This window comes from Acipenser ruthenus, chromosome 9, assembly GCF_902713425.1.
Source record: "Acipenser ruthenus chromosome 9, fAciRut3.2 maternal haplotype, whole genome shotgun sequence".
Lineage (NCBI taxonomy): Eukaryota > Metazoa > Chordata > Actinopteri > Acipenseriformes > Acipenseridae > Acipenser > Acipenser ruthenus.
Window position 1 is genome coordinate 40,263,665 of NC_081197.1, and position 27,103 is coordinate 40,290,767.

Consider the following 27,103-nt stretch of genomic DNA (forward strand, 5'->3'; position numbering starts at 1 on the left):
GCGCTTCGGCAGAAACATTTCGTTAACAAAACTGCAAAGCAGCAGGCTGCTGCAGGTCAACCTGGATTCAGTGCTACACAGAGTGACACACTCAGAGAAAACATGTTACTTTTGTTTTAAATTAAAAAACTACTTTTGTTTTTACAGTTTTGTATGTACATGTACCTGTTTACACACTAGTTTCTTTTCAAATGTATTTTTTATTAGTTTTTCATTTTTTGAAGTAGTGCTTTATATGTGGCAAGTTAGAAAATAAACCCTTTTATGTTTAAATGTTCATTTAAATACGGTGTTTTGGCTGTGCAGATGTTTGATATGATGTGCTTGAATAAAACTTTTGAGTTGTTTCCGATAGTTTGTCTCTCATTTTAATATTGATGCTGTTAAATGTAACCGTCAGAATGACTGCCGGCGGCGGTTTTAGGTATGAGTATAACCGCGACGGTTCTAGTGTTAAAACAGTATTTCATTTTATTCCCTTTCCTAATAGTGCAGCCAACACCATCAAGTGCACAGCTGCTGTGGTCAAGTTTCTTCCAGTATATTTCTTTTACTGCTCGCATTACGCAAAGACATTCAATAGGCTCCGACTACTAGACAGTTCCTTTGACTGCGGTAGTATTGTTTCCAAGTCTACAGTGACTCTGCTAGGGAAAAGGAAATGAGTACTACTAAACTATAGTGGTTTCATTTCTCCCCCCCACCCCCCGTCACATCGGTGAATAAGTGAATAAGTAGAATACCTAAAGATTCAAATGAGGCCATGATTACGTACAGGGTCCATGATTAAAGGCCCACTGTTTTCAGTTGTTTGGTCTACGAGTGTCGACAGTCTGTGTTGGAATGGAAATCACTTACGAGAGCTTCCAATTCGAATTCTAGAGTCTTTTTCCTGTCTTTTAAGACCACAATGTTCTCTTGTTCTTTGTTCCTCTGGTTGAGCAGCTCTTGGCGTCGATTCCGCTCCCACTCAAGTTGCCGTTGCCTTTCAAGTTCTCGTTTCGCAGCCTTTGAATATAAACACACACGTCAGGTGGAAAAAAAGCCCCCCCTCAAACTTTGATCAGGTGAATACCTGTAATCACTCGTTTTCATGACAGTTTCAATAGTAGAACATCTGCTCTACTTAAAGAATGCAACAAAAATCTATAAAAAAAAAAAAAAAAAAATACAACCCCATGATACAAAATAGAAGCCCACAATAAATACGGATTTATATGCAAGGGTTAGGGTTATATTTATTTATACGCAAAGGGGTCTTTAGCAGTTGTCTAGCACGGTAAACAAATAATTGTGCCAGACTGCCAGTTGGCAAATCATGAATCATCATCAATATACATTTATGGTGCTTTTGAAAAAAAAAAAAAACTTAATTACTTCCAAAATGACAAAAATAAATGCCATGAGGTGTTATATAAACACATGCACTGTTTATATGATATTTCACAAAACCCATTCCTGCAACGACGGTAGCTTTGTTTTTTTGACATGAAATTACAGAATCAAAGAATACAATTGTCTACCAAATGTGAATCCAATATATAAAAGCACTTTGTCATCCAGATGCTCACCTCCTTCCTCTCGATCTCCTTCCTCCGCTCCTCCTCGCGCTGTCTCTCCAGCTCTCTCTGCCTCTCCAGTTGTCTCTCCAGCTCCATCTGGCGGCGGCGCTCCTGCTCAAGCCGCTCTCTCTCTCGCTGCTCCTGCTCCTGCCTCTCCAGAGCTGCCAGGCGCTCCTGCTCCTTGCGCTGCTGCTCCAGAAGGGCTTGGCGTCGCTTCTCCAGCTCCAGGTTACCCCGCTCGAAGTTCTCACGCTTTTTGTCCTCGAACGACACTGCGCAAAATCGGAACAGGAAACTGCAGTTCTGACTGATTTACAGGGTGTGGTCAATTCACATGGACGGGGCCAATCCCTCAGTACTTGATAAAGATATACCCTGCATTTCACACGTCAGACCAATCAGTGTTTGTATAGTGGGACTTTTACTGTTCTTTAAAGCCGCAATGTGGAATACAGATGCCCTGACCAGTGAAGCACCCGCTATTGTGTGTCTTTCAAGATTTACTAACTGCTCTTGTTCTTATAATTTCCATAACACTGGTATTCTTACAGGAGTCAAGGAGTGGAAAGTGTTGCACTGGTGCAAACAGAAAGAAAAGTGGGCCATCAAATACATCATTAAAAGTAGCTTGTTGCCCACTGTCAGTCAGTGGCAGAGCAGGTATTCAAAGATCTATCCAGCTCTACCATTTAGACTGCACTCCCAGTCACACTTACCTGGCAGATTCTTGTGTTGCTGTTGCTGTTCCTCCTCCGCAGGTTCCTCAGGTACCCTTTGGTCTACTAAATGTAAGCTTGTGATAGAGATGCCACTGCCAGAGCGAACCCTTCTGGAAAGGAAGCACAAATAAGCCCCCTTAGTATTACAACAAAGAGTTGTTAAAAAACGGTTTTCTTCAGTTTTAAAACGAATCATTTAGAAACTATACTGTAGTACAGTGTACAAAAAAAAAACAAGACGACTTACAATATTAACCTATTATCTTATTACATGTCACAATAGTAACCAAAACCATTTAAATAAAAAAAGCACCCCTTTAATTGTGTTGCTGCTGTTTTTTTTTCTTTTCACACTCAATTCTTCTTTAAAAAGGACAGAGGCTATTGTGTACTCAGGAAATCAAAAATCAGCTGTCTAGACTGTGACAGGTTAATGTCCTATCTGAACAGACTGCCTTGTATATTGACCATATTACTGTAACAATGTTCATCCTCTTCAACAGAAATTAACAAATATAAACACCTGAAAAAGTTCACATTACATCTTAGAAGTCATTGTGATTAGACTGTGTTTGAAAGAACAATCAGAACTGTGTTCCTGTTAGAATTGGATCCAGCGAAAGGTACATGATTCTTTGTAATGTTTACATGTGACCGTTTCTAGTAAGTACCTATGCAATGCAATTTAAAAGATATTCATAATATGTTAATGAAGTATTGAATTAAATGTTTCACAACAAATTATATATTATATATAAAAAAACACACTATTCCACATTAGAATCTTATTAAAAATATGACCAACATTTTGGAGAAATTGACCAGAGTCTGTACAGAAGTCAATTTTGTATAACAATCACTGCATGGCCAGTGCATGCATTTTCCTGATCTTTTTGTGCATGTTTGCAACGCTGGAGCGGTAGATAGGTCCAGCTTGAATAGTTCAGAAGATATATTGGCTCAAGCCACTGTATATCCAGGAAACACCTCGAAACAGAAGCATACTCAAATGAATCACTAGCAGTGAGTATAAATGAATTTATTTATAAACAGATAACTGTTTTAATATAGAACATTAACATTTCAGTTTCTTCTTTAGATAAATTAGATGATGCTTTTTATGTAAATTGATGTTCTTTAACTTTAATGGCTGGCTCATATGTCAGTCTTGTGACCCCCTGGAGACAGTTGCGTGGCAGTTGGATTGATTAGAAATCACCCTCAGAGACAGTTGCACGATTGAAAAATGAACCAACCTTATATGGTAAGTTCCAGAGGCAGGTGAACGAATGTTCTAAGAACATTGTGACACCAACATAAAGACTTGGCGCACACACACACACACACACACACACACTATGTGATGCACCTGAAAGCAGGAGGAATGAAATCCGGAGGCAGCACAGGAGGTAAAGGCTGGCCTGACATGGCCATATCTATTAAGTGCATGGCCAGGATGAACTCTTCTGCTGTAAGCTTCCCATCTTGATCAATGTCTGAAAGATTCCTGTAAAAGAGATTATAAAAATCTGTCTCATTAAGCCACAAAAGTATTCTTTCAAGCTAAAGGAATCACGCAGCCGCAACATGCGATTATACAGCAATAGCTACATGATCTTATACTTTGTCGATTTGGGGGAAACAAATCAGATAAAGCATAAAATACACATCAGAAATGATAACACGCTGATTTATTGGGTGATGGTACAAAATGGTACTTTAATTGCTGTAACTTGAGCGGTTTTATTTTTGACCACATTTACATTTATCAAAATAATCTCAGGCATGTTCTACATCTCTTACCAGATAGAAGCTAACTGAGCTTGGGGTAAACTGGACTGCATCAGGATAGTTCTTGCCTGTAGACCTGCAGAGAAGAAATAATGTCATGTTCAATATTAGTTAACAAACAAAACAAATATACAGCACTATAATACAGCCTTATATATATTATATATAATATATATATATATATATATATATATATATATATATATATATATATATATATATTATATATACAGCTCTGGAAAAAATTAAGAGACCACTGCAAAATTATCAGTTTCTCTGGTTTTACTATTTATAGGTATGTATTTGGGTACAATGAACATTTTTGTTTTATTCTATAAACTACTGACAACGTTTCTCCCAAATTCCAAATAAAAACATTGTCATTTAGAGCATTTATTTGCAGAAAATGACAACTGGTCAAAATAACAAAAAAGATGCAGTGTTGTCAGACCTTGAATAATGCAAAGAAAACAAGTTCATATTCATTTTTAAACAACACAATACTAATGTTTTAACTTAGGAAGAGTTCAGAAATCAATATTTCGTGGAATAACCCTGATTTTCAAGCACAGCTTTCATGCGTCTTGGCATGCTCTCCACCAGTCTTTCACATTGATGTTGGGTGACTTTATGCCACTCCTGGCGCAAAAATTCAAGCAGCTCGGCTTTGTTTGATGGCTTGTGACAATCCATCTTCCTCTTGATCACATTCCAGAGGTTTTCAATGGGGTTCAGGTCTGGAGATTGGGCTGGCCATGACAGGGTCTTGATCTAGTGGTCCTCCATCCACACCTTGATTGACCTGGCTGTGTGGCATGGAGCATTGTCCTGCTGGAAAAACCAATCCTCAGAGTTGGGGAACATTGTCAGAGCAGAAGGAAGCAAGTTTTCTTCCAGGACAACCTTGTACTTGGCTCGATTCATGCCAAAGCTGCCCGATTCCAGCCTTGCTGAAGCACCCCCAGATCATCACTGGTCCTCCATCACATTTCACAGTGGGTGCGAGACACTGTGGCTTGTAGGCCTCTCCAGGTCTCTGTCTAACCATTAGACGACCAGGTGTTGGGCAAAGCTGAAAACTTGACTCATCTGGGGGTGCTTCAGCAAGGCTGGAATCGGGCAGATTTGTCTTTGTGAAGGACGCATGAATCGAGCCAAGTACAAGGTTGTCCTGGAAGAAAACTTGCTTCCTTCTGCTCTGACAATGTTCCCCAACTCTGAGGACTCATTTTTCCAGCAGGACAATGCTCCATGCCACACAGCCAGGTCAATCAAGGTGTGGATGGAGGACCATCAGATCAAGATCATGGCCAGCCCAATCTCCAGACCTGAACCCCATTGAAAACCTCTGGAATGTGATCAAGAGGAAGATGGATGGTCACAAGCCATCAAACAAAGCCAAGCTGCTTGAATTTTTGCGCCAGGAGTGGCATAAAGTCACCCAACATCAATGTGAAAGACTGGTGGAGAGCATGCCAAGACGCATGAAAGCTGTGCTTGAAAATCAGGGTTATTCCACGAAATATTGATTTCTGAACTCTTCCTAAGTTAAAACATTAGTATTGTGTTGTTTAAAAATGAATATGAACTTGTTTTCTTTGCATTATTCGAGGTCTGACAACACTGCATCTTTTTTGTTATTTTGACCAGTTGTCATTTTCTGCAAATAAATGCTCTAAATGACAATATTTTTATTTGGAATTTGGGAATAATGTTGTCAGTAGTTTATAGAATAAAACAAAAATGTTCATTTTACCCAAACACATACCTATAAATAGTAAAACCAGAGAAACTGATAATTTTGCAGTGGTCTCTTAATTTTTTCCAGAGCTGTATATGTGTGTATCTATATATATATATATATATATATATATATATATATATACATATATACACACACACACATACATACACACACACACAAAATACATTATCTTACAGTTAATTATTTTGAATTGCATTTGATTTGTTTGATTGTCAATTTACTGAATAGGGTAGATGTTACTACTACGCCCAGATTATTATTGTTATTTTATATATATATATATATATATATATATATATATATATATATATATATATATATATAAAATAAACACACACACACACACACACACACACACACACACACACACACTAATACAACCAATCAGTGGTTTGGAGTGGCATCAGGTATATTCTATAAACCTACAGAAGAGCATTTACAGCGATGGCCAAACATTTTGCATCACCCTATAGAACCAACTAATTTTACTTCATAAAAATTAAAATGAAACCTGTTGAATAATTTTACATTAACATTCTGAATGACATACCACTTTGAAGTTTTCCATATATTTAATGAAAAACTGGACAAATTGAAAAATGTGATTTTGAAATCCAACATGAAATACTGTACTATTATTATGGCTTTTTTAAATTACTGTCTCAGTCCTAAAATTCTAGGTGATGCAAAACATTTGGCCACAGCTATACAATACATTTTAACAGCTAACTGTTTAGCATTTTGTTCTATAGCCGTAAGCAGTATTATCATTTTGTTTCATTTGGCTGCTTGCTCTCCATGTTGATTTGCTCCTTTCATTATAAATGTGATTTACCTGTTAAATGTCCGCACATCATTTTGTCCTGGCTGTTGAAGAGCTGCCTGTACTTTAGCCGAGAGGACTGAGGGACAGCCCAATCCACACAAGCAGCAGCGGATGCTGCACTAGAATACATCAAATAAAGGCACGCTTAAAAAACCTGCTTGCTTGATTGCATAGCTAAAGTGCGTCTACGTGACTTTCATTTTTATAGTTTGACCTCAGGGTTATAGATGAAAAGAAAACACACAGCATAGAAGTCGTCAATAACCAGTATACATTGTACAGTACAAACAAATACGATAGAGGTATAGAACAAAATATTGTATTAGTTAAGTTTTTAGGTGCTTTTATTGAGGTTCTTTTTATTTAGTTTCACCCATCAACTATACATATGCAATGGAAACATTTTTAGTGAAAAATGCAAAGGCTTCAAGATATATTTTTTTTATTACTAAATTATGCTAATACTACAGAAGTATAATGACCAAAACAAAAACAAACAAACAAACAAAAAAAAAAGAGCATAATGCCACACATGGTAAAAAACTTACAGAAAACAGTTCATATCAAAAGAGGGAAAGCAAGCGAGGTTCTCCATGTTGCTGCTGACCTCAGCTGGGTGTCTTTCTGGAATCTGCTTGGGTGTTTTATCGTGAGCAGAGGAGCAGGGGGGCAAGTCTCGATCTAATCTTATCCTACCAGAAGCAGCGCACTGCAACTACAACAGAAGATACTCTTTTACCCAGTTTACACTAGCCACCTTTAGGCAGGCTTTAAGGCACCCAAGGTCTTTTTTCGGTAGTGTAAATGCAGCCATCGTATAAGTGGCCTGCCCCAGAGGGGGGCTCTGCGACGGCTTTGGTCTGTTTTTTGCTCTACTGTGAACGCATCGGCCCCATGTTTGCCATGTACACTCGTGGGCAACACCCCATTGTCAGCGTCAAACGGCACAGACAACAGCTACAGGAATTTTGGATTGTTACTCGGACAGCAGAACCAAAAAATATATTTGACAGAATGCCGAGAGACAGATGCAGAGGATTCCATTTGTGCTATAATGTGAAAAAACGTCAATAATTTATGTGGGATAAATGTGGAAAAAACCTAGTTACCATGAAACGTTAGTTAGAAATGTTATTTTTCACAAATATCTACAAACGTACCCTGTGGTCGTACTTTGATACTTGTTCGGTTTTGTGGGTACCTCAAATCTAGAAGTAAACAAATAATTACAGTAATTCACGGGGCAAATACAAATACAGTCTCTTGTTTAAAAGGAAAATGTTTTTAGGCCTTAACATAGCGTTTGTTTAATTATATGCATCACGGTACTAACAATTATACAACCTGAAAAATAAAGCCACAAGCTTGTAGTTTAATCAATTTAGATGTACAGGCTTTATTTTTCACAGTGTACATCGGAGGTGGTGCGATGTGAATATATGTATAAGCACTTTCCTTTTAAACAAAGGACTGCATTCGCCCCGAGAAAGAAACCTTTCGATTTAGGAATGGTTTTATTTTTTTAAACTGTATCAGACAGTACTGTGATGCGTTGTTAGTATATTGTGAATAAACTTGAGTTCTGAGGTGACAACATACACAACTGAAAGGTCGCAGATGTTTCTTTTTTGATATTTAACTAATGAGTTTCGCTTTTGTTTAATAGCAAAATAAGTCTTTTCACGGGTAAGAAAATAAACAAGATTTATTGCTTACACTTACATAAAAGAAGAGTTGTCAGACTGAGGTGTTATTGTGTACATTTACACATGTTTCTTTAAATGTCCACACACCCCTAAAGAGGAGACTTTGGAAGTGGAAAATAAAAAGAAACAGGTGTTATTTATATATAAGAGGAGTCTGACAAACAGACGGTACTGATATGCAGGTTTTCAAGGCTTCGCTCCATTTCTGACGACAAAATTAAATCTTAATTAGCACTGAACAACCACCTTGAAGTAGAAACATACAAGCGACACAAAGGACAACCTTCACGTTGATTTAAACACTTTTGCATCTGTGTTTTGGGGAAGGGATGCAAGGTGTGATCATGGGGCAGGCACTACAGTTCAGGGGCTATGTGCACACACACAGAGCCAAACCCAGCTTAGGTCTGCGGTCAAGTGCAAATAGTGTGGCTGAAATGATGAGTGTTTTCATCTGTTAGACCCAAAGCCAGCTCAGGACCGAGTTGTTAGTGTAAACAGAGCTTTTAACGCACATCCACATGCCAACTTGAACTGCTCCAAGCTATAAGTCTAAGAGCTATGGATCCTGGATTTGGTAAGATAACATTTTCCACTGCAAAAAGGTGGTGCTATAGCATAGCATGGATACCTTGCCAAATTTGTAACAGGGAGAGCCCAATACAGATGGGGATCCCCCATCAAAAGGATAAATATTAGTATTATACATTTTATTAGTGCATATGACATAAAAGGGAGAAAAAAAAGAAAAAAAAAAAAACACAAACACACACACACACACACTTTCAGAATACAACATTGTTTTAAAATAAAATGACTTCCTCTTACTATGTAAAATATTACCTTATTTCAATTCACAATCTACATCTCCTTGGGATACTTACTTTGCAATGTCAAACGACTGGGCCTTTTGTAGTTTTGGTCCAGATCGGTTTAAGGAAGAACTCTTGAGTGTTGCAGCAGCAGCTAGCATAAAAACAACAAGGCACAATATAATTTAAAAACCACTACACCCACTGACAAACAAATGAAGAAACATCAACCGCTAAAAATAAAAAGGAACAGGTCTGAATTAGATCCCCTTCAGATAATGACCCACATTTTGAAAGCTTGGTAATTGGAAATAGCAACGGAGTTGTGGTGCTATCTCCTGTTTAAAATCCAGTATGCAAGTGTAAACGAGCCTTGCGGCTTGGGTTTGTTTTGCCCTTTTGACCTTTCAGTCACAAGACTGAAGGTTTTAAAGCGAGGATGCGCTATTTTTAATAACAAAAATAAAAACGAAAACAAAACACCTAGCTCTAACGAGCACTCAGTTAAACACAAACTGGAACCTTCTCTAATAAGCTGGACAGCTAAGCTGTTTACCGGCACAAGCGTAACAAAACAAACACAGTTTAAACCACAAAACAAAAAGGTTTACACACTACCTTTGTTCTTTTTTCAGCTGTACACACGCGCACAGTCGTGCTTCTTCACACAGCAGCAGCCCAGAGCAGACGGACTACCTTCTTTAAATACCCTGCACCTGGCTCTAATTTACAATGTCAACCAGGTGCAGGGAATAATTAATATTAAACAAGATTAACAAATTAAACACAATGATTAAACTAAACAAATGTGCATATGCACATGTTTTTAGCAGGGGGGATTTTAACCCCCTCCCTGCCTGGTTACAGTAAGGTTATGTTATCTTCAACCACACAACTGTATCTTCCAGTATCCGAACTTACTGTTTAAGTGGTGACAAACTATAACCACATTGTCATTGGGGAGACAAAAAGCTTTTGTTATGGATAAACTGATAAATACATAATACAATCTGCAGGGTCACCTGAACAACTGCACTAGAGCAGCACCAAAAACACATTTGTACAGAAAATCAGATAGATAATGAAATTCACTCTGCACGAGTTTTCTACCTCCGCTGTAAAAGGATGTGTATGCCTGTAATAATGATTACTTGTTCCACTTAATTAGATTGCCCTTTAAGATTTGACAAGTCATTAGTCATTTATACTGTACAACACAATTCTCCAGGTTTTTAAGAGGCATACTTTTATTGTACGAAATACTGTACACCAAACCCATCAAAACAACTGTTTACTGTATTAAAATAGCAAAGAGGCATAGTGGGGTTCTGCACCTTCCACTGGCCTAGAGATTGCAGCAAAATACAACACCCTGTGCCTGCCAGCAAATCAACCTCTCTGAATCTCAGTCCACACCAAACTACAAAAGTGGAAAGGGGCAACAGAACCTCACTGAAAATGAAACACTGCATCACATTTCTGAGCAGTCAAAATTATTAAATTTTAGGTTTTTAACATTAAGTCCCAATAGTTATCATAACGGGTTTCTTACTGAATCTCCAGTTTGATGGATATGTGGATTTACCTGAATGAGCAAAGCCAGGCAGAGGCTGGATCATCACAGGTGCCCCATTAGCCATTGGTGGCACTGCTGACGGAACAGATGTCCCCATAGGGGGCGACATTCCAACTCCTGCTATTCCAGGTATACCAGCAATGCCGCCCATTCCTTCACAAAGAGAGATTTAGATCATAGAATGTGTCCCAACTGCGGTTACTTTTAGTCAGCCTGTACAGAGGCTTCAGTGATGCACCAAGTGAAACAGTCTAAAAAAAAAGGGGTCTAAAACGTCTAAAACATTATTAAATCTTAAGATAAATAACCCATGAAGGGGTTTATTCACACATACCTCTATAAAGGTTCTGCCAAACAAAAACAGTAACAGGATTTAACACCAATGAGACTGTAGTAAAATGTATAATCCATCATCTGTCTCTGACAATTGTTGAAAACGACTTGTCTAGCTCAGATAAACCTTCTAAAACTTACATACACCACCATTTTAAATGTGTTCTGATTAATCACTGTATCTTTCCTGGCATTAAAAAAGGACAAGACTGTAATTCTTCCTTTAATGCTACAAGGTAAGTATGCAAGCAAACAGTAAGCAAGGATACAAGCAACACATGAAGAACACATTTCTGTGCTGCAAACTTGCATATTGATTAAATGCTTACGGTCTACACTTCTGTATCAAACAGGAAACCAAATTGCCAAACTGTGACTTACCAACTCCAAGCTGAATAGATCACTACCCTTGATGTCCACCATTCACTGCAGGGTTTTATCATTAAGTTTTTTCACAATGGAGATTAATGAATGCATATTCTATTTGAAGCTTTTTGGTTAAAAAGCATGTTTATTTGTGTACATATTTAATAGAGAATCTGCCACTCCATCTGGGACATCCCACCTGCTGTGTTTGGTTGCAGGGAAAAACAGCTGGTGATTGGCTAGCTGCCGGTCCCTAAACAGCAGGTGGGCCTGTTCCAGTGAAGCGTCATGTACAAAAGGGTCCCGGATACACATCTCAGGGATGCTGCAAAGCTATAGGATTTAGACCGTCTGTGCTACCGAAAGAGAATCAGAAAATATCAATTCCTCTGGTCACCGTGTGTGTTAACCAGGATCGGAGGCTTGGAAGTCAACTCTTCCGATGACCGTGTGTATATCTGGGGTCGGAACTGTTCTGTGAAAAGGAAGCCAAAGTCACCAGTGACCATGTGTATATCCGAGGTTGATGTTTGGTCAACGTAAATAGGAACAGGGATTCATTTGGGATTTTAGATCCCAAGTGTAGTAGCGAGGTGTATAAGCGGGTCCTCCTGCATAGGGGAATCGTGCTCGCCGTATTGACGGCAACTTTTGTTTGATAGTTAGTTTTGCAGAGCGTTTTATTTTGCCTTTTGTACACTCTGTCGTATGTCCTCTGTGAGCTACCATTGCTGGTTGTGTCACGTGATATTTCTGGTATATATGAATAAAACCTGCGCACCGGATTGGCGTGTCAACTACAAACTCCGTCTTGATCTCCAGTTTCTCCTGTGAAGCAGCGAATACCCACACCCTCCATTATACCCTGTTACAAGAGCTATGACCAGGTTCCAGGCTTAACCCAACTACATACCAGTTGAGACAAGCACAAGATGAAATCAAATACACTTATAGGGAGAAGCAAACCTAAGCTACCCTAATGACCTATCCTGCATACTTACCAAACCCTGGGACAGCAGGAATAGCAAGGGGAGGTTGTTTCATGATAGGGGGCAGTGAAGGAGGGAGCGAATGACCCTGTAGTTTCAGTTTAATTAGCTTCATAGCGATGGAGAACTCATGCTGGTCCATCCTCCCATCATTGTTCATGTCAGCTAGGGCCCTGCACAGAGAGGTAGAGGTAGCATTTCTCTGGCATGCTGAAAGCCACAAGCACATCTTGCCTCTGATGGGCAAAATATTCTCTATCATGCAGTTTGACTGTTCAATGGATGAATGGCATAGTAAAATGTAATACAATGCAATTTTTTTTTTTTTAAAAAAGTAAAATTAAATAACTACTGAAAATATTTAATTAAAAATGGTGGAGTGTTAGAAGGTTCAGGATATATTACATTTCTGTGGCATGTCAGAGTTTCTAGAAGGTGCTGTGCATCTGACTGGTGCATTTTATTTAAGCTTGCATATTATTGGACAGTCATGGCATGTTATAACAGATGATAATAATTTACTAAGACAAGACAATCGAAGTTAACAGAATGCTGGGGTTATAAAACCAATTTATTTATTTATATATATATATATATATATATATATATATATATATATATATATATATATATAAATACACAGGTTATAAAAGATGGAATGGTGTTATGCAGATAATGTTCTATTTTGGCGGAGTAGACCTAAACATTTCAAAAAGCACGTGCAAGTACTCCAGAAAGAAGCAGGGAGCTAGGACTTACCATATTTGTGCAAGAATGGGAGGGGGAAGTCCAGACTGAAGAAAGAAATTTCTTGCTTGATCACCTGTTAAAAAAGAAATAAATAGAACCGGTTAACTACACTACCACTAAATTAACAGCAGTACAGAAGAGCTGGACACTTACACTAGTTTTAGTGTTTACTGTAAATTGAGTTATTAACCTCACAGACCCCTTCATTGAGGGCTTTATTTAAATCTTGATACTGATCTAAATACCCCTGCTTTGTAAAGCCCCTTTCACACTGGCATGCTCTACCCAAGTCGCGACCCGGTGTAATTTCACACTGCTTTTTGAAGAAGCAGGTTCGTCTTGGGCAACAGAAACAAGTAAATGCCTGTATGCGATGCCCCGGAAGCAGCCTGTTACAGACACTTCCATCCAAGCTCTTCTGAACCGAATCGTCGGCCCATCTGGCTCATTGTGTTTCTCAAATCAACAAAAACATGGCTAAACAGAATAAATAGAAATGTTCCTTACGGAACATTTCTGGCTGATTTTACTTTGTCCTCTTACGAACGCCCATCATGCATTTTGTCTCGCTTGACCTTGGTCAAAGCTTGTCGACCCAAATCCCGAGGTGGGTCGATGCACACAGGATAAAGAATAAGTATTCATTGTAATACCGGTATTCATAACCAATAAGTATTCAGTGTAATACCGGTATTTACCCTGGTGCTAATCACAATGCTTCTTTTCTTTTTCTGTGAGCGCAGCAAAAAAGTAAAAAAACGTCAATTCAGGAGCTGTGTAATAAAAGTTATTTTCACTATGTGGATGAACGCTGTGTAACAATTCCAAGATTAAATGATCTGCTTTAATGCAGTGGCCTCCATCTGCCCTCCCTTACCAGTGATAAACCCAGACGTGGGATTCAAGCTGTAAAACTGTTGATCATGTTTATTTCGCTCCTCTGCAGTGATGACCCAGACATCCAGGCCCCCTATTAATGGAAAACCACAAGACACATACATTACAATAAAATATACAGTACATGCATCTTGTAAACAGATTTTAAAAAATGTATGCGCCATGCTAATGTTAGAGAATGTTATAAAGCAAAACTATATTAAAAGGTTAAAAGCTGTAGCACATGTTATTCACACACAGAATACATGTAAAATCACCAATCAAATAAATAAACCAACTAGTGCAACATTTAAAACATGAACAGAGGTGCTCTTCATGTTTAAAACACATAGAACCTTGTTTAATCTGAACATCACTTAGTCCTAAGCAACTAGAATAGTCAAAATAATAGAATGACACTATAGAGCAAGTAGAATGCTCAATCCATCAACCAAACTACAGAATAACTTACACCCCCTCAGTGAAGACACATTGATTGTGTAGGGATGACAAATGCAAATCGAATATTTACACTGTTTTAGTATCAGCTTGGCCCGCTCTCTTCCAACTTCTGTAGTTTTGCAGAGTGGGGTAAACTGAATTGTCGATCAAGATGGTTGCATGCATGTTTTATTAACTTAAATGCAAACGTGTGTAAGATAACCATGCATCACAACATTGTATAAAAACAAAGAAACCTGAAACATTCTTTACATAACTCATTAATTGCACACATTAAGGTGAAAGGCTTATTGAAATGTCTTTTTTAAAGTTTAAAAATATGGCCGGTTGTTATTTTCTTAAATAATGCATGCACATGGTTCTTTATTGCAGAGCATTTTTAATGTCATTTTATAGAGAGGGATTCCAAAAAGCATTTCATGCAAATTGTCCAAAGGAATTTGAAATAGAAGTATTTTGAAAATATATTTGTACAGTAGATCCTTGCAAAATAAATACTGGGGTAGCACCTGGCATCTGATTTGTTTGAAAACAAAACAAAAAAATAGAAACCACACTGTAGCTTTAGAAAGCACACACACACACACAGTTTGAACCCTGTGTAGATATTTATGTGATACCTCCTGTACACTCCCCCACCCCCACCCCCACCCAGCACACTAAACCCCCACAGCCCAGAAAGCCTGTCTAATTGCCCTGGCACCTGTATCTTTCTCCATAATAGTTATTATGATATAATAAACACACAGTAATGCTGTACATGTACTTTGGAGGGAGAGAGAGCGAGCGAGCGAGCGAGACACAACCTTGAAATTATGCATTTTAATTGCTGAAGAGGAATTTGTATTTTCCACCAGGTTTTATGGAACGGGGGATGGTCAGGCTGTATTCAGGAAGAACAGTTTGTGCAATTAGTTCAATGACTGCATTAAGATACCTTGTCTGTTCCAGTTATTCTAATACTATGTACAATAATGCCACTCATTTTATTAGGGCATGAATGTTTTAGAAATACAAAATATGAACATGCAGAACAGCGTTGTACAGTAAATGAAACACAGGTTTGCCCAATTACTATCAGTGAGCTCAAAAAGGCTAATGAAAGGAAACTGAATACCAAAGGCAGCAGGGCTCTTGTAATTGAGACCTATAGAGAGGACAGCAGCAAGAATTAGGTGGTGTACATTACCAGATTGCAGAGTGCTAAGCACCTGCCCTGGGGGTACCAAATTACAAGACTTCATTCAGCGGCACTTACCACTTTCACTGGGCTGAGTGCCTAAAAGGTTAAAAAAAAAAAAAAACAGGGACGGGGGAAAAAAATAATTTACATGAGCTCTTTGGGAACAAAAGCAAATTCAATATATGGAAGGCTGCAAATATCTTACCCCCAAAAGGTGTTGGAAACTGAGCCATGATTCAGTCAACCTGAGCTTCCCAGTAGATACCTACAAACAAAATATGTATGATTAAAATCAGAGTTTTATTGCTGAATTGGTTCAACAGAGACCAAAAGCCAGAGTACTGAACTTCTGTAACCACTGCATACGAAACACAATTGAGATGAAGCCTTCACATCTTTTGAGTAAACTTGTTAACCGTTTTAACCATCACATGCATCGTCAATACAACAGTATAGGCTTCACTTACTGTTTAGTCATTTGTATTACACCTTTGTATAATTGTACATTCAGTTACTTACAGAATTCAGTTACAGTGGTGTATCAAGATGTTGTACTATAATTGGTTGAAACAAAATATATAAAATGGTCCTCAAAGCTTGGCATTGTTAGTTAAACATTTAGTACAGTACTAAGAATGTGTACTTCTGCTTGTAATGTTTAAACTTTCACAGCTGTAATTTCAATATGTGATTGTGGGGTGTTCAAGTACCAGTGAGCCGTCCAGGCCAGCCATGTAATTCAGTAGACCAACAACCAATAAAGGTTTACAGAAATATAGCGCTCACTCAGTTTAACAAATGATTCCTCAGCAGTCAGCAGCCCTGTCAATGTCAGTACTTTATTCTTCCAGTCAACCAACTGAAATGGAGCACCTTTCTATACTATAGCGTATTAAAATATTCTTTTCAGAATCTCAGAAACCCTTCCCTACAAAGATCTACAAACATTGATTCTACAGTCTCTCATCTACTTCCACTCTGTGGAAGTTTGTCCTGTTTGGCTTCAGTCAGAGAGCAAGCATTCTCATGAAAGGTCAGCGCTGTGTGAAACTCATGTGAAAATACTGCTGCAGAATTTCTACACAGATGCAAATCTCCAGCACCTTTAGGGCAGCAACATTTTTTTTTTTTTTTTGGTATCCATTAAGTTAAAAATAAAACTAGCCTTAAATCATTTTGTCTAGCTGTGTACATTCAGAGAGAACTCTGACAGTACAGCAGCAGTTGCTGGCAATGCCTTGAAAGTGGAGGTTTCTGTCCCAGTGTTTTTGTAAATGTCAGCAGTGAGGAGTGTCAAAGCAAATCCACAGCAGTTTGACATTAGATACTGAGCCAACAAAGGAAAGCATGTACAGCTCTTTAAACAGATTCAACTCTACAGTCAGATTGTATAAACAGTAATAGAGCATTACAAAACAATGGAGGAAAGCCTTGCAAGACAAACTGATCTGAAAACGTTGCTGAATGGAGTTACTGACTCCACCACCTGCTGAACAGTCAGTACAGTCTCTATATTGTAGATATAAAATTGTTTTTTTGCCCCAACTCTTCCTGAAACAGTTTAGTAAATGCAGCATCTCTATTGGAGTAATGTGGTGTTGTACTGAGATTATGTAAGATTACAATATGAAAAATAAATAAATCTCCCATATAATTATTACATCTACAGTATCTGTGTTGTGTATACAGTCAGCACATTTATTCATTCATTCAGCATTTTGTACTAAAAGGCTGTTGTCTGAAACTCCCTGGAATAAACTGCAATTCCATGAATAAAAACACACTAAACTACCAATTAAAGCAGACATGGCTAATCCACATCTTAGTCCCATTCGATGAACAGTGTGTGTGTGTCGTGGAGGAACCTCAAGATCTGGCTTGATGCAGTCAACAACTCTATATTTAAATTTCTTCCCAGCCTCTACACAAGACTCCCTCTGTGCCATTCTCTCATCTGAGTGTAGACATGCCTGACAGACCTACATGGTTGAAGAGACTGTACCACAGGTCGTGCTAGCTTTTCTTTTCATGCCCAAAACTCCAGGGATGTGCATTTTGGTACATTTTTATGAACGTTTAAACTCTATGGCATGTAGTAGTTTAAAAAGATCTGTCTGTGTATAGATATACACCAACACTTTTCTCTTTGTTATATATACTAACAGTAGACCGTTCGCATGACGAGACGGGATTCTAAGCATTGTTTGTTTCCTTCATCTACGTGTGTTTTAATATTTTTCTGCATTCCAATACCAGCATCGCTGTGTCTTTTAAGCAAAGATTCTTGAAAAACTGTAAATCCCTGCGTATATGTTTTTATTTATTTATTTTTTTGCCCAGCAGCTCTCATACACACTGTACATCTTGCCATCTCGATAAGCCATGGATACTTCATCTCCCATTCAAAAATTATAAGAATGTATTTTTCATCCATCACTACTGCTTCGGTCACTGTAGTACTCACATTTCATTTTTGCAGTCACCTAATTTAACGTTGTGCTTTTGTTATTTTCCGCACTAGTTTAACAGGGATGCCCTTGCAGATTTTTTTAAGCATAAAAATGAATACCTAGTGCAGAGTGTACACTGACAGAAAGTCAATTGTCAATCGGAAGTTTTTTTGCTAAGCAGTCAGCATCTTCAGGGGATTCTCATAAAGAAGATTGCTCATCTGCATCTCAGCCATCTACTTCTGACTCTGCAGTATGAAGTAGTGGTTAGGGCTCTGGACTCTTGACCGGAGGGTCATGGGTTCAATCCCAGGTGGGGGACACTGCTGCTGCACCCTCTTTACCTAGATTGCTCTAGTAAAAAAAAAAAAACTGTATGAATGGGTAATTGTATGTAAAAAATAATGTGACATCTGTATAATGTGAAATAATGTATAATGTGTATAATGTGAAATAATGTGATATCTTGTAACAATTGTAAGTCACCCTGGATAAGGGCATCTGCTAAGAAATAAATAATAATAAAAGTAGGATCGGGGATGAACAATTTACGTAATTTGTCAGCTCTGTTTGAAATAAAATTAAAAAAGGACCAGAATTAGGCTCAGGCAAGATATGAAGGTAAAAGCAAAGATTGTTTTGCAATTAACAGAATTACAAAACAGAATCAGCTAAATTTGTCACCCGATTAAAAAAAAGAAAACCTGAAAACTTTAAGCCCTACTTGTGTGTGTGTGTGTGTGCATTTACTTTTTCCAAAATACTTGTTTTACTTCTTAGCAATATGGACCTCTGTCAATATGGGGCATAACACATTATTTTAAAATAAAATACAGTGCATGGTGGGAGACTATCGTATTAATTTCCAATGTTCATTGTGTTGCAAGGAACTGTAACCAAACCTATTCTAATAGCATGAGTGTGTGTACGCATTACGCCCAGCTAAAGATGAAACAGTACTTCAGTGTGGACGCTAAAGTTTGAGCTGGATTAATTGAAACGTTTTTGAGTACGGTTCTCGAGATCGGTTATGTAGTGCGGACGGGGCCTAAAAGTAAATATCCTTAATATTGCTGACAAAGCCAAATATGAGGACATTGCTGCCACCTACAGGACTGGAGTGTACCTTGATCAATGCTGTTATATTGCAGAACAGTATTTTTTTTAAACAAGCAAGTATTTTACAGTCATTTCTGCCGTGTAATAGATTACCACGAATATGGTCCATTGAATGGATTTATTTTGCGTCTAGGATGCAAAAATTTGCGTTAACGCGACCTCTGAATGCGAATTGCAAAACTGTACTCTATTAATAATCTGGAAGAACCTGCATACTGTAGTACTCAACAAGATTGGTCTTTAACTTACTCCAAATGTTAGGAGAGCAGAAAAAAAAAACCCTGAATGGCTGCCTGCTCTTTAAGAAGCGAATTGTTAAACATGATGCATATTGCCAGTTGATGGTCATATGTTATACCTGTAACTTTTTTTGCTTTTCTTTTCCTAGGTTGGAAAGCATTCGATGACCAAAATGCATCAGTGGTTTTGTTTCTATTTAAAAAAAAAAAAAAAAAAAAAAAAAAAGGGAGAGAAGAAACTGAATATTCTTCACAGGCTACTAAAATTCTCTGTGCAACTGTTTATGATGACTTAAAGCTGCTACCCACCAGACGCGATGCGGCAAGCGAAACTGCAGCGATGCGACAAAATGAATATAACCTATACTTCTGATAAGTATCCTTCACACCACAGGCAACACAGGAGCGGCACTGGAGCGACACCAAATAAATAGAATTGAATCCTATTTTTTGCAATTTGTCGCTCGTCAACTAGGGCATTGAGCAATCAGAGAACTGATATACCTGAAAATTACCCAGAGCAATGACAAAGGTCATCATAACTATACAAGATACAGATTTGAAAGACAATCTATGGGTGAATTTTGAAGGAACTGGATAAGCCCGATATATATGATTTACTGCCATAGGTGTTGAAATACCATCACAGAAGACACTCAATTTCCACAGCACGTTGACAAATATGTACCAGTCTTGATCATAGTTTTGTCAATTGCAATTTTTAACAGTTGTATAGATCTGGCAGTTTTCAAACTTGTTGCATCGCCTCTGTGTCACTTCTGGTTGCTGCAAAAGTATCCCATCACCAAATTTAAAAACCGCATCGCGTCTCCTGTGTGGCAGCCTTTAGTCATGAAGCACAATATAAAACAAAACTGTGTTGTAGTGTACCTTGTGTAATAACCCAGTAAAACACAGTAAAACTATTTTTTTTAAATGAAATCATAAAACAACTAACTTGACACTAAATATTGATCTGACAAAAAAAAAAAGACAAGAGATAAGATCACTACTAGACAAATAAATTACTGTATTCCTTCGAATTTGACCCAGCCCAAAATGTACCACCCTCAATTAGAGAAAAAAATTAATCAAACAAATATGCATTTACAAAGATACAACCACAATTAAGCTGTTGTATCATACAAAACTGGCACGAAACAGTGCTGCAGAGCTCATATATTGTGCTGCATACTATAGCACTTAAGATGCCATCTCTGTCGTACACACGCTGCTCACCCACTTATGGTATCACGCATCTCAGCAACAGCAAGTATGACATCAGGCAACATGTAACCCAGCAACCACAACAGCACTGATCACATTGCAAACAATCAGAACGGTATTCACAATACCAACTAAACAAAAACACATTGGAGATTACTCACTCCTGGTTTTTTTTTCCCAATTTGAGATTGTTTTGAAAAGCTACTGCAGTAAAAAGCCAAAGTCCAACAGCACAGTAACCAAAGGCAAACGGAACAAAAACATCCTGTCTTCTTGCAGATCTTTGTCCGAAATGTACAGCTGAAGAATTCTTCTTTTCAGCAATACCCTTTTTTCCTCCCTACAATCCAAAATACTGAGCTGTACTGTACAGTAAATAACTACAAAACTGTACCCTCACTGCCAGCAGAAGATTAGCATTTAGCTTATGTTTTCAGACACAGGGAACAAGGCAGATATCTCAATGTTCTTTTCTGGGGAGACACAATAAAGGCGGAAACTAATGTTGGGACAAACATTCGAATATTCAAAACATATAGTCATTGGCAGCAGTAAATAGTCCAGATTAGGATGTGCACACAACCCAAGCTGCCAAATTGTGATCTCTTCTGAAAGATGCAGTTGCTGCTTGAGATCTGAAAAGCGAGTCAGAATCAGAGGATACCAATACAGGTAAGTGACTCCAAATGCCTCACGCCTTCCAACACTGGCCAGCTTCAGAGCAAGGGTTGTGATCAACGTGTTTTTTTTTTTGTTTGTTTTGTGTGTGGAATTGAATAGATGAAAACCAATATGGTGACCGACCCCCCCCCCCTCCCCCAATTTTAAACTGTAAACTATTATTATTATTATTATTATTATTTATTTCTTAGCAGACTCCCTTATCCAGGGTGACTTACAGTCGTAAGCAAATACATTTCAAGTATCACAGTACAATGACTTTGGTTCAAGCAAGTACAAGTGCGACAAAATACAATTCAGTAATACAGCAGATAACAGTGATAGTTACATCAGGATATGATTAAATACAAAATACTACAGATTAAACCCAGGGGAAAAACAGAGGAGTTCTACAGGTGCTGTCTGAACACCCCGTTTCCTACATTTATTTTGTTTATTCATTCATGTTAGTGTTTATTGAAGTTAAATTTGACAGTTTTCACTTGCTTGTTCATCTAAGTAAACCTCAGTAATGCTATTACTTTATGAAAACGTGTCTTTTGCTTCTTTGTTTATTGCAAAGATACATCAATGACAGGGATTTAAAAAAAGTTTGTATCAGTATTTCGAACGGATAGCCAAACATGAAAACACATGTTGGTCCCAGCACTAGTGCATCCAATAGCTATGTAACATCACCTAATACACTATAGTTTCATAATGATTGTCATCGACAACTAAGCCCATCAGTGCCTTCAAATAAAGAGTGAAGACTCCTATCCAGCACATTATGTATTCTATAAACATTTCAGATTTTATTGTTGAATCTGAAGGCCTATAGTAGTACAGGAATATCTACAGTACAGCAAAGATACAAGAGCAATAACAATGAAATACTTTACATTACCTTAACTGCATAAGCCGAGAAAAAGTTGTTTCTCCCTCTGTTTAAAACACTTTAAAAGCTATTTTGAAATGAAGCAACAACTAAAATACGATACTTGGCATTCACACCCGAGTTCTGTTAGTCCTTTGCTCGACACACTCTCCAATCTGCACCCCTCATGTGACAATATTAATGCACGTTTTGGAAGTTTCATTATGCATAGTCTGAGTTTTTTTTTCCATTAGTTCCAATGCGGAAGTGAAGAAACGGTCTACAGTACGTGATTTCACTATACAGTGCATATATTTATGGGGAAAAGAAAACTGAAAGATCTTAAGAGTTGCTAAACAAACCTTTTAAACAGCAGAGTGTCACATCCAAGGTTATTTTTAGTGTAATAAAATCATGCATGCGTTGCATTCAAGCAGAGAATTACAAAATGTTTCATGAACATTGGGCAGTTTCTTATTAAAAAAGACCTTTTACTTTCTGTTGAAACTAACTTTAAATACACCTGTAATGTTATGGTAGTATGCTCAGAATAGCAGAGTTATGATTGACATTAAGAAGGTCAGGCTCCGATCCCGGTCCCACTGCATGCTGTAGTTCATACCCAAACTCAAATTGAATTCAAATGTATTTATTTAACCAGGACAGAACCCGAGCTACAGTAGCGACTTGTATGTTACACGCAGGAATGAGATTTCTAAGTTTAGTTTATGTTAAATTTAACAAGCATGGATTACAGATAAAAGCCAAAATCTGGCTTCAGCACAGGGAGCTAGGCTGCTGGTAGACAAAAAAATTAATAAATAACACACAGCATTTTCTGAATAAATAAGTTAAACTGTGTTGTTTCTTTCGTTGGCCAATAATTACCTTTATATATGAATCCAAAGCAAAATGACACAACATACTACACTTTGGCCTTGACTTAAGTTTAGTGACCTTGGTGCCCTCTACAAATTTATTGAACTGAAGGGCATTTTGGCCTTTCCCTGTCTGTTGCCAATTTAGAGCCCTGGTATTATAACTATAGATACCATAATTAATGATAAATTGTCAAAAAAATCTATAGTTTACAGGGGGGTACCTAAGAATTTTTGGAACATTGTTTTCAATTGTTGAAAAAAAATACCTAGGAAAGTAGGAAAACATTTTGTTTTTCATTTTTCACTTTTTTTGTAATCTTACAAAAAAATGTTTTGTAAAAGGAAGAAAATGTAGTAGTTTATTATAACAAAGGTCTGGAAATTAAATATCCTTTTTTTAAAACTCTGGTCTCAAATAAGTAAAGTGATAAACAGTCATAAAAAATGCTTGCCTGTCAGTGTGACATTATGTCAAAAATGCTTGGCTGTACAGAGGTTAAGAAACAAGGTCAAGCTTAAAAAAAGAGTTTAACCAGATTCTGATGCACTCAATAAATTTAAGGTAAAGAATGTTTATCCCCACTTATCACTAGATCAGTTGTTCTTAAGATTTGTTCAAATGTAAGTGTGACATACCGTACAAGACAGGATGGTCTCCTTATTACTGTATATTCCCAGTTTCTGATACTATCAATAAATGGCGCTAAAGAATATCTTAACCAAGTTTCATTGCAATTGCAGTGTGGTACTGTACTATACAATACTGTATGTACACCTCCACTACGTCCACACTACTTGGGAGGCAAATTTTGCTATTCATAATACATTTGCCGAGGTCTTGTGTAGCACTACAAGTCCCTGCACTGGCTTCCTGTTAAATTGTGGATTGATTTTAAAATTCTGCTCACTACCTATAAGGCACTACACAGCCTTGGTCCTCAGTATTTGCAGGAACGGTTGATGCCTTACGCTCCTAGTCGCAGCTTGTGCTCAGTAAATAATTGGTGGTTCCCAGAAGTCGCTTAAAATCAGGAGGGGCCGTTAGCTGTTATACTGCGTGCCTCTAGAACTCGGTCCCAATTTCTATCAGAAATACCAGCACAGCTGAATCTTTTAAATCAGTTTAAAAAACATTAATTTGCTTATTTTTGAGTGGGACTGATTAGCCAATAGCTTTTTTTACTTTTAGAGTGATTGTAAAGCGCCCTGAGATGGTCTGCATGAAAAGTGATATATAAAAGCAAATTGTAGTGTCTTGTAAACTGGACTGTTCTTACAGCACTCCTGGCATTTCTCAACAAAAATTGCAGAATGACTCATTTCCAGAACAAAATCCAATATACATCCCATGAGCATACTGTAAATGACAGAAGCACACATGTTCAAACTCTACATTTTACTTAATCAACTGGTAACCAAAAAATGTCTTTCTGTACATGGCATGCTGTAGCTTCTCTGTTAATGCACTAGATAGTCTAAGACAGGGCTAAGCTATTGTGCAATTACTGGAGGTTTAAAATAAAAAAAGCACTGCTAGATGTACTGTGGTAATACAAAACATTGAGCTCTCGGTCTGAACTACACTACAAAGGGAAGATGTTCATATTAAATACTGTATGTTCATATTATTATTATTATTATTCCTTTCTTAGCAGACGCCCTTATCCAGGGCGACTTACAATTGTTACAAGATATCACATTATACATTATTTCACATTATACAGTTATCACATTATTTTTTTACATACAATTGCCCATTTATACAGTTGGGTTTTTGCTGGAGCAATCTAGGTAAAGTACCTTGCTCAAGGGTACAACAGCAGTGTCCCCCACTGGGGATTGAACCCACAACCCTCCGGTCAAGAGTCCAGTGCCCTAACCACTACTCCACACTGCTGCCCCCCTTAACTACAGTAACTATCAGTCAGATCTAGGAATTGAAAGGAGAGTTACTCCTTTGAACAAATTCTATTTTTACAGACCCTTCCGACCACTACAAATGGACAAACAATAATACAAAATACCAGATCCAGGACTACATTATACTACAGAAAAGCCAGCTTGCATTACATATAAACAATATGGTTAGATTATTGCATTTATGACTTGTTGGAAAACCACTTAAAATACGAACTTGATTTCCGTGTCATAGGCTCTTGGAGATGAACAGAAAACACTGTGCAGTTTGGCATCACTGACAAACAAAAATTAGACATCCTATTAAAACTGCATTCTCAAAAGAAAAGAAAAAAAAAACACCTTTCAACTAGAAAAAAGATTTGGTAAAACAAGTACATTAAAACAAAAAAACACATTCCTGCTTGTTGAGAATGATGATGCTACTGTACGGTATATTCAGCAGGATGTCAAAGTTGCATAGCTGCTACCAAACGTTTTTTGCTTTCTGTAATGGAAGCCATTTGATCCTATTTTGTACAGGCTGTGTTTGACGCACATTGCCAGGCTATGAAGGCATGTGCCAAGTTTCCTGCATTTGAGCACAGTTTGAGCAAATGTCTCTCAGCGGTAGGTACTGTATACCATAGTTACATCTTTGTTACCTATTCTTTACCCAGCAGGAGAAATGAGCATTTAAGTGATGCACAGCTGGTGCAAGAAAAGAGCTAAAGATAGAAAGAGTAATATAGATAGATTCTGACGAGTCAACATTATGAGTGTAAAGTTGTCGTAAAAGGCAAAAGCACACAGTCACGCTAAAGAATCAAAAGAATGGCACTTAACATATTTGACTGGTGAAATACAATTCAAAGCTGCTGCAGTATGTCCACTGTTTTGCAATTTCAAATATTTTCACAAAACAAACATTAAACTTTAAAAGATAGTGTGCAGTGCAAAAGCACATCATGAAAGCCACATATGTAGGTGAAAAACGCTGGAATAAAAGTTGTACATTTAAACATGTGAAATTTTCGGTACACTAAAATAAAGTGTCCAGTGTGAAAAAACAAGCTCTTGCAGTGTCTAAACATTTAATAAATAAATTACAAACATACATAAAACAAAATCCAAAATATGGATTGTAGCGTAACAGGAAAGCGTAATCAATCAGACTGCGGAGTCTGTATCATTTGATCCAAAATCACCAAACTCCATGTCTTCGCTGAACCTTCATCATCGATGATGCAAGCAATTGTCTGAATCATTAATGAATTGAGCAACTACTTTTAGGCAGTTTTTTTTCATGTCAGCCGCAGTATTTTCCCTCCATGTGCATCATTTGCGCATGGTTATTAAACTGGAAATTAATGGTGAAACTTGTACTTTCAGCAAGAAGTTATCGTTTAAAATCGGGGCGTTGACTAGACAGAATCCGATGGATGTATTTGTATTCCTTTTAGGGGTAGGAGAAGTACTGTACATGGGACCAAAATAGAACTAAACTCATAAAATGGATATGGATAAACCTTTCCTTTTGAGCCAATCAAAGCACTAATTTTAAGAGGACACACAATCTACAACAGCATCTACAGTACAGTAAAGCCAAAATCAGTATCTTCATTCATGGTAAATTCAGACATGTTGGAATCAAAGCTTCATTTGTTAAAACTAAACAAACACTATTTTTCAAACATTGCTAATTTGAATTCAAGCAGAGAATGTCTGCCAAGTGCACTTGATTAGCACTCTCACACAACAAACTGCCAGCAGAATGTGCAGACAATGGAGAGGTGCATCAATTGCAGCTTTCGAAGGCAGCTGTCAGTGTCTGGCAACAACGACATCATGTCACTATGGAAACGTGATTGAGATGTTTGCACATTAACTCTTTGAGCAACAAGTAAAAGTTCCTCACAGTGAAAAATAAAGAAATAAGCCACATGAAAATACCTCCAGGTTTTTTAGAGGATTTAGCTTTCCAGTCAACAAAACAGAGGTCTGCAGTTTTGAAGTTATTTTTCCGCGACCTCTATAC

At 37.6% G+C, this 27,103-nt stretch overlaps 1 protein-coding gene across 5 annotated transcripts in view; it reads right to left on the reverse strand.

The window, feature by feature from the left end:
* LOC117405815 (intersectin-1-like) overlaps window positions 1-27,103 on the reverse strand; it is a 71,287-nt gene that overhangs the window by 37,488 nt on the left and 6,696 nt on the right. The window contains exons 2-15 of one of the 5 annotated variants that reach the window (XM_059029979.1): window positions 15,922-15,981; window positions 15,792-15,812; window positions 14,073-14,165; window positions 13,205-13,268; window positions 12,458-12,618; window positions 10,767-10,910; window positions 9,254-9,335; window positions 7,824-7,871; window positions 6,673-6,782; window positions 4,085-4,148; window positions 3,651-3,788; window positions 2,279-2,391; window positions 1,572-1,834; window positions 859-1,008 (exon numbers count right to left, since the gene is read on the reverse strand). In XM_059029979.1, the coding sequence (XP_058885962.1) occupies window positions 859-1,008; window positions 1,572-1,834; window positions 2,279-2,391; window positions 3,651-3,788; window positions 4,085-4,148; window positions 6,673-6,782; window positions 7,824-7,871; window positions 9,254-9,335; window positions 10,767-10,910; window positions 12,458-12,618; window positions 13,205-13,268; window positions 14,073-14,165; window positions 15,792-15,812; window positions 15,922-15,949 (1,479 nt within the window). In that variant the 5' untranslated portion in view covers window positions 15,950-15,981. Of the gene's footprint in view, window positions 1-858; window positions 1,009-1,571; window positions 1,835-2,278; window positions 2,392-3,650; window positions 3,789-4,084; window positions 4,149-6,672; window positions 6,783-7,211; window positions 7,361-7,823; window positions 7,872-9,253; window positions 9,336-10,766; window positions 10,911-12,457; window positions 12,619-13,204; window positions 13,269-14,072; window positions 14,166-15,791; window positions 15,813-15,921; window positions 15,982-27,103 lie in introns of those variants that run through there. The other 4 variants (XM_034009193.3, XM_059029981.1, XM_034009196.3 and 1 more) reach the window with 4 other exon arrangements.